We start from the raw sequence: 9,201 nt of genomic DNA on the forward strand, positions 1-9,201 counted from the left end.
TTGATTTATATTGATTATTTTGATTTTAAAGGAACATGGAGATGAGGCGATACAAATTACAAAATTCCCAGTACATGGAAATCCGTAGAGGGGCCCAAATGCAAATATTTTTCCATAAAGAAAACTATAATTTAAAAATATCTACACAACACAGCAACCATTTAAGTGGAATATTAAGTGTGTATAGGGACATCTCTGAGAGGTTATAAACAGAGAAGGTAAGATTTGACATCAATGGGAAAGTCTCCTGTCGTGTCACCTGCTGAGCTTTGTGTTATTTTAAATTATTTTACAAGCATTTTATGATGTAGTCTGTAGTTTTTTCTCCTTTACCCATCAGGCTACTATTAGATTAACTAGATGTTGACCACCAAAAGGGAAACATGGAGGAAAAGGTTTCCACATGCATCAGCATATTGAGGATAAATGACTCAATGAACAATAACTCTTGTGTTTTTGTCATAGCTGTTCTATGTAACCATAGACAGGTGAGTCATATATGTAGATACAGAGACTTCATTAGTGTGACATCTTGTGGTGCCTTGTTGCCATTGCAATAACTTCTTTTGTCACTTCCATTCGGTTCTTTCATTTCTTATCTTGTCAGTAATTCCTTCTTTAATTTGATACCAAATACATGATATCAGTTAGTTCACAAGCAGATTAATTCAACCCAATACCAATCAAATAGTAAACTAACTACACATTTTAAACATTGTAAAATTGCTTTATTATTTAATAATTTTAAAAAACGATCAACACACTTCCATTGATCACCTGCTGAGCTTCGTGTTATTTTACATTATTTTACAAGCATTTTATGATATCCCATAAAATAAACAGAAATAAAGTTACAGTTTGTAAATTGCACATATTTGAAAACAATTGACAAGCAAACAACAACAGTTAATCTTGTTTTAACTGGTTGCTGTAAATGGTTGTGCAGCTGGCTAGCAACAAGATATTTTTGTATGGTATAGCTTCACAAGTTTATTCGATAGATGTATAAAGGGATACATTAATGTCTGAAGCACAGATAACTTGGATCTGTTTTAAATATATTTCAGTCAATCATAATGCTTATAAAATCATATTGCATATTAAAGGGACACCCCAAAACCAAAGGTACACATTTTTCCTCTTTGGTGCTATTCATCAATTTAGAATGTTTTGATCTGTTTTGGAGATGTCGGCCGTAGAAACGTTTCCATGATCATTGGACTGCAATGTCTCAAAAGAAACCATGACCCGGTTACACAATATAATCCACAGACCTAAGGAAGACATTAAAGCACAGATAACATGTTCTAATACACTACACTTCATCTGAAAGGGGGTGAGTGCCTCATTGAGGCGCGACGCTGCAGGTGTTTTAGGTTCAGGGAGGACGGTGGTTGTCTTGAAGTAGATGGGAACACTCTCCTGTGACAGTGAGATGTTGAAGATGTCACTTGGTTGTTCTTCTTGCACAACGAAGGGATGTCATCACTACCAGCAGATTTTGCACATATTTACTCTCGTCCGAGTGGCCGGAAGTAATATTTGATTAATCAATGTATTATTTAAAGTTAATATTTAAACTCCTGAACAAACACGCCCCTCCCGATCGTTAGCTTGTGTCAGATGTACCCTTCTCAAGGTTCAAGGTTCAAGGTTCAAGGTTCAAGGTTCAAGGTTTTTTATTTGCCATCTGTGCCTAGACCAGCAGTCCAGACACATCGGACATTATTTTTGCAGGGTTCTCCGAGTCAACAGAGGTACAAAACAAACACACTATCATAATAATAATAGTAACCGTAATAATAATAGAAATATGAAAAATGAAAAATATATTTTTTTAAAAACACTGTACAAAAGACACACTGTACATAGTGTATGCAGTATTTACAGTATTAACAGTAAAGTGTATGCAGTATTTACAGTATTAACAGTATTAAGTACAGGAACAGGTTATCAAAAATAAACATAAGAAAGGAAAGGAGAGTGCAGAGATCTTCATACTTCACACCCTTGGCCTTTCCCCTTTTTGTTGTGTGGCTCGTTCAAGAGCCGCTCTGTTTGTTTGCAGAGCCAGAGCTGTGCGGGGAGGAGATATTGGTTTGTACATTTCTAATTCACACGACTCGACCCCTCTATTGTTTTTTTTATTTTTTATCAAGGCCCCTTCTTTGCCATTTTCCATACTTCCACCATCCACTGTTACAAGTTGCTGAGATGCAGAGACCGTCGCTCACGACAAAGAGAAGGAAGAAACTCATTGATGCTTTGTGAAAAAGGTCTTTTATTTGATCCCAGATTACACAGAAGGAAGGTTCACTGGTAACTCAAGTGGACAATTGAACATGACATTCACTGACAATGAATCACTTCCTGCCCTCGGATTCATCAGAGTTCCAAATCTTCTCACTTTCCTTGTCCACCAACAATTTTCCATCATTGGTGAGGGTAAGGCGGCACATGTTACAAGCACCTTTAGCAGAGTTTGAGTGCCACCTGGCCTCAGACTGTCCGTTGTACATGACCAGGTTGCAGTCAGCCTGCATGCACACGCGGACAGCGTCTGATCCGCACGTGTCTGAAGCCCACAGAGGACTCCAGCCATAAAGGACAAAGTTACCGTCCTCCTGCAGGCAGGAAAAAGAGATCTTTTACTTTTACACAGACCGGTGCTCGTGTATCACGCATCATCATAAGTATCTGTAGCGCCCAAATATTCAAAGTTACTCACCTGGAAGATTGCCTTGAAATTCCCGTTGTTGGACATCAGATAGTCTCCCTTGCGGAGCTCATCATTTTTGGACAAGTAGTTCTTACTCATGATTCTGTAACAAAAAGAACGTCTCTTATTTCCATCTAAAACACTGAACATACATTGTTAACATGTGTTCATGAGTTGGTTTGCCATCTCGTTTGTGCAACACCAGTGATTTCAAAAGAACAGATTTAACAGTAAAGTGCAGCGACTCCTTCATGCATTAAACTCAGAAATGTACGAATCCATCAATCAGTATAAACATATATAATACTTACAGGGTTGAAGGTCCAGTCACACTGCAAGCAGAGCAAAAGAAGTGAAGTGCAAGAAGTTGATTTCACTCCATTTTTATACACTAAGCTGCAGAGGAGGAGAGAGCTGGGGGCGCAGAGAGGGGAGTTTCACAAGAAGCTGTTTTACAGGTTATTGTGAGGAAGAATATAGCCTGATAAGTAAAGCTTTCCACTTCACTAATTCAATGAAGTTTAGAGGTCAGTAAATATTGGATTATTATTCACAAAGTGTCCAGAAACACAACTTCACATGAATGTTAATGCTGCTTCATCGCAGCTTGTGATTTATTTTAAAAAAACAGCTTGAAGATTTGAGAAGGTGTCCATTTAATTCAAACAAATTAAATATATATATATATAAACACTCATCTTCCTCCCATCTGGGTACAAAGTGACTCTCCCCTCCCAAGCAGAATGCAGTGTGGAGAGTATGATGTAAATTATAGTACGGAGAGTTTTGGTCTCACACAACATTTTCTATTGACTTGATTTTGTCAGTGAACTCTTAATCTTTCACGGTTCATCAATGCTGCAAACTTAGTGTGGAAACACACGGCATGAAGGCACATTCAAATATATTGCTGATTTACTCCTTATAGAGTATTTGTACCTTATGGTATTGCTACTTCATTCGTCCACCACTCAGACTCAGCACCAGTCTGATGCACTGAATGATAATGTGATCCACCATTAGATGAAACATTGAGTTTATCTCCATGTTGCTCCTCTGTGTTTTACTACCTGCATGCACATTTGCCAAAAAGGACTGACGGAGGTGACACATGTCTGTCAACACGTATCAGTGATTGACACCTCGACAAGATAACAATACTGGTAATGCACTCAAGAAAGTGCTCCAGGAGCTTCATCCAACTGTGAGAATCCGGAGAGTCACTTTTACAACTTTTACAACTCACGAGAAATGTCAACCATGCCCGAAGCTTAACGTTATGGTTGACATCATAATTAGAAACTATGCCAGGAAGTATGTAGCTGAGAGCATTCAGTCCCCCAGTTTACTAAAGCCAGTGAATTATGTCCCGTCTGCTACATGTTATTATCCCTTCATCACTGAACAGCCGGAGGTGCGAAAACGTTGATTTATATTATTTTTGCAAACAGGTTTCGCTCCCGTTCGCACGCTCTGTGCATTGAGTAATGTACAGTGTGCAAAGCACAACATATACCGTGTCAAGTGTGCACACGGCAGACCATGCATGGCAGCTTTATTTATTTATTTAGTGCTTAAGTCCCTGACAGATTTACAAGAAGCAAGGTACAAAATATGATCAACTAAATGTACTTAAAGTGACACAAATTAAAGTATTCAATATGCAGCAGAATGGCCACTATCATTGTCATGTCAATCAAGCAATATACTATTGTTGCTTAAAATTACGCCTAAAATAGAATCCATGGTACCTACAAACTATAACCCTGTGAGCCAGTAGTCAAATCTATTAATAGATGGAAATCTTTGCCAATTTCCATGATTGGGCGTATTAATATTCTGAAGATGAATTTTCTTCTTATTTTCCTGTACCTCTTCCAAACCATCCCACTTGCTCCTCCTTCGAACTTCTTTGCTAAAATGAAACATTGGAACAATAGACACTCAAGACCCTGTTATACTTCCCTTATGACCGAGGTGGGTTAAAACTCCCTTACCTCCAGGGATACTATTGGGCTGCCCAACTACGAGGAGCCTCATCTTGGTTTGAACACCAGTCAACACTCCACTGGATGAGGATGGAAGAAAGCACAACTTCCAAAATCCCCTTATATCTCTACCTTTATTCAGCAAGCTCAGCCACTTTGAAGAAACACACAAATACGGCATGGGGGTCGACTCAATCTGGTCTGCGGCGGTTTTGTAGCAAATTGCGCAGTCAATCAGTGGCTGTGAAGTCATTCAAAAACATTCAAAAAAAGCATCAAGATGTCGTACATAGATTTGAAATGAATCCTTTCCCCCTTTTTTTAATTTTTTTTTTTTTAAATGCACTCACTCTGTCATTCCTGAAGGGGCACGTCTGAGGGTCGGACGCCGTCGTTCCTTTGGCACACTTGGTGGGCTTCAGGTAAAAGTGGTGGTAGAAGTATTTCACCCCGAATCCAGACTTTAATATAATATATATTGTTTTTTATTGAGAAAAAAGTAGAAACTTCTTCTTTCTTGTCTCAATTTACAAGAATGCTTCAGCCTCAATTTGAGCAGCATCCAAAATAAATCCAATAAAGACCCAGATAGTTCATAATTGTCTTCAGTGCTCATAAAATAATTAAAATATTGCTGATTTGCAGTAATCTCATTTTCGAGGAGGCTTTTCCATGAAACCATTTAATGAGTAAATTCACACAGTGATATCAGGAGTGTGAAATTGATGGACGGTGGGAATGTGTATATGGTTCTCCTTAGTCTGGACACTGAGTCTAACGTCGAGGCAAAGACACGTCCAACAGTAAAATCAGGTATGAAAACAAGTGTGAACCAGAAATCCCTGAGGGCAGTGGGAGTGCCGACATCTCTGAAATAAGTGTCTTTGAGTATCACGAAAAACATTTTTTGTCCGCCCCCCCCAAAAAAAAAATCAGCATGACAGTGTTCAACAAACAGAGACACACATCGTAACCTTTAACGGTCAAGAACTGACAAAAACAACTAAACAGTTCAAACTCCCAGGTCTACCTCGATGTCTGACCCAACTACGAGGAGCCTCATCTTGGTTTGAACACCAGTCAACACTCCACTGGATGAGGATGGAAGAAACCACAACTTCCAAAATCCCCTTATATCTCTACCTTTATTCAGCAAGCTCAGCCACTTTGAAGAAACACACTGCAAACACCAAAATATTCTGACAGTATGGCATGAGGTGTTAAGCTATCTTGGGGAAAAGACTCCTCTATCCCAATACTCACCTACTTGGGGGAACAGAAACTTTACACCAGGTACTGACCCTGGTTTTAAGTTATGGGCAGACAGAGGTATCGGAAAGATTTCAGATTTGTATGATTATGATACTCAAACTCTTTTAAGTTTTAATGAGATCAAGCAATTGTTTAGCATCGCTACAAAACATGTTTTCAAACATCTCCAGATAAGAAGCTTCATATTAAAGACGCAGAACTCTGTAAATCTCCCCTCTCTAAATTCTTTAGAAAAGATAGCTCTAAACCAGCGTGGATCAGCTGGTCTGATCTCAAAGTTTTATCAGACAGGACATATGTCTACACATAACATTGCAATGGTTTGGACATCTGCTCACAGGCAGAGCAAACACAATTGGATAGAGGGGCTGCTACAGTGCGTATTATCTATCTATATCATCTCTGTGGTGTCGCTTGGATGAGAGGTGAAAGTGGGAGGCAGAAAGGCAATAATAGACAAGAATAAGATAGACGGTAATAAGATAAAATATGTTATCGTCCCTCTTCGCCGATGGGGCCAGGTCAAGATGACTCTAGAGAAACTTACATAGTTAAAGGGAAATATAACACAGCTCATTTATGGAGTTTTCTGGAGGGGGAAGATGTAGTTGTAACCCTATAGTCTACCGTTTGTCACATCAGGGACACGTGGGAGCTTTCTATTGGTGGGGTCTAATATGTATCTATCTGTGCGTGTACATATATGTCACCCTCTACTGTTATCTTTTATTTAGTCAGTAATGCCCAACAACAAATCATGCCACGGATGTCTCTATTTGAAATATCTCCAAGTGCCTCTGTGTACTTGTTGATGTGCCTTGTCCTGTCTTGTGTTTGTGCAATGTGAAAAAGGCAATGAAAAAAACATTTGTCAAAAAATGGGGATGACATCCCACATCATGTACAAAAGTTAAATGAATGTTTGTGTAGTGGAGCGTATGAAGAATGTGGATCTTTTAAAAAGCCTACAACACACGACAGGAGCACGACTTTGTTGTTCTTCTTTTTCTTTTATTACACAATGTTATAACTGTAAAACAGTGACTTTAAGAGCACAATGTAAGCAATGTGTCAGAGCGGAGAGGAGCTTAAAGTGAGAGTGAAAACGAACACTTTGCATGTGGAGATTTGCCGATTTTGTATTTTCATATGATACGGGAAGCGAATGATGAGAAATCTGCAGGAAATGAGGATGAGAATCGACATTTGGACTTCACCTCCCTGCAGTGAAATAAGCATGCAAACACATGAGGTGCAGATTGTTACGCAACATGTTATTTTGTGCCAGTAGACACAGCCAGCAGCGTGGGGGCGCCGCTGTTGTAATTCATTTTTTTGCAGTGCTCCGTCCTGGTTGTCCTCATTTCCTGAAACAAGAGAGTAAACGGAGAATATAAGAAACACATAGACTGCGATCATTTCAAGAACACACACGGAGCAAGATGCAGACCGGCGTGAGCTTTATGCAAAAGGGAAAAGCACGTTGCATATCATCTCTGTGGTGTCGCTTGGACGCGGCCCTGAGAGGTGAGAGTGGGAGACAGAAAGGCAAAAATAGACAAGAAGACGCCTAAACAGTAATAAGATAAAATATGTTATTGTCCCTCTTCGCTGGCGTCGTTGAGGCTAGGTCAAGATGAATATATACACCTCCAACTGAGTGATTTCATGTAACTCTGCTGGCGTCAATTATTCGTTAACATGTCCATGTGGAAAAGGATATGGTGGAAAAACATCAAGAGAAGTTGAAAATGAACCATGAAATATATAAAAACAACTCCAGGCACCACCGTAATGAAGTCAAGGTATAGCCACACACACTTAAAGCATAAAGAGTTGAAAAGTGTGTTTGAAAATGAGTCACAATTTGAAAGATTTCATAATCACATCGAAAAACTACTCGTAAGGGGCTTAAAGGCGTGTGTATAATAAAAAAAAAAGGTAAAAGCTGAAACCTTTCAGAGAGGAGATAAAAACACTTGAATAATACCTCTGTGAGTCTCGGCTTCTGCATGCAGTGAACGTACGGCATGGGGGTCGACTCAATCTGGTCTGCGGCGGTTTTGTAGCAAATTGCGCAGTCAATCAGTGGCTGTGAAGTCATTCAAAAACATTCAAAAAAAGCATCAAGATGTCGTACATAGATTTGAAATGAATCCTTTTATTTTTATTTTTTTTAAATGCACTCACTCTGTCATTCCTGAAGGGGCACGTCTGAGGGTCGGACGCCGTCGTTCCTTTGGCACACTTGGTGGGCTTCAGGTAAAAGTGGTGGTAGAAGTATTTCACCCCGAATCCAGACTGCAAAAGAGCAGAAGGTCAATTTAATATAATATATATTGTTTTTTTATTGAGAAAAAAGTAGAAACTTCTTCTTTCTTGTCTCAATTTACAAGAATTCTTCAGCCTCAATTTGAGTAGCATCCAAAATAAATCCAATAAAGACCCAGATAGTTCATAATTGTCTTCAGTGCTCATAAAATAAAAAAAATATTGCTGATTTGCAGCAATCTCATTTTCGAGGAGGCTTTTCCATGAAACCATTTAATGAGGAAATTCACACAGTGATATCAGGAGTGTGAAATTGATGGACGGTGGGAATGTGTATATGGTTCTCCTTAGTCTGGACACTGAGTCTAACGTCGAGGCAAAGACACGTCCAACAGTAAAATCAGGTATGAAAACAAGTGTGAACCAGAAATCCCTGAGGGCAGTGGGAGTGCCGACATCTCTGAAATAAGTGTCTTTGAGTATCACGAAAACATTTTTTTGTCCCGCCCCCCCCTCAAAAAAAAAATCAGCATGACAGTGTTCAACAAACAGAGACACACATCGTAACCTTTAACGGTCAAGAAGTGACAAAAACAACTAAACAGTTCAAACTCCCAGGTCTACCTCGATGTCTGACTTCGCCAGGCTTCTCAAGAAGCGGAAATGGTGAAGCACCCCGGGGTGCGCGTTGAGTTGCTCCAACGCCAGATCCACTCCCTTCTTGTAATCATCAGGCAGCCCACGATAAGAGTCCTGGGCCTGGGCCGAGTACAGAACAGCTCCGGCACAAACCAGCAACAGCAAGCCAGCGGCCATCTTCATCCCGAGTGTGAGGAAAGCTTCTCGGGCTCAGAGGGTGAACTCCCTCTCTCTCTCCCTTTTCCTCTCTCTCTCTCCCCGTGGGCCCCGTGGGATCGATGCTCACATGCAACAACAAGTCCTATTATGGCT

General features: G+C 39.9%; 1 protein-coding gene across 1 annotated transcript; it reads right to left on the bottom strand.

Annotated features, from left to right (window-relative positions):
* Positions 1-2,363: 2,363 nt before the first annotated feature.
* On the bottom strand, positions 2,364-3,090 carry LOC117749690 (lectin-like). Its single transcript, XM_034560390.1, has 3 exons — positions 3,031-3,090; positions 2,729-2,822; positions 2,364-2,624 (listed from the first exon to the last, which is right to left on the bottom strand). Exons 2-3 carry the CDS (start codon positions 2,816-2,818, stop codon positions 2,364-2,366), a joined length of 351 nt encoding a protein of 116 aa, XP_034416281.1. The 5' UTR covers positions 2,819-2,822; positions 3,031-3,090.
* Positions 3,091-9,201: the final 6,111 nt, after the last annotated feature.

Source organism: Cyclopterus lumpus, chromosome 20 (genome assembly GCF_009769545.1).
Source record: "Cyclopterus lumpus isolate fCycLum1 chromosome 20, fCycLum1.pri, whole genome shotgun sequence".
Classification (NCBI taxonomy): Eukaryota; Metazoa; Chordata; class Actinopteri; order Perciformes; family Cyclopteridae; genus Cyclopterus; species Cyclopterus lumpus.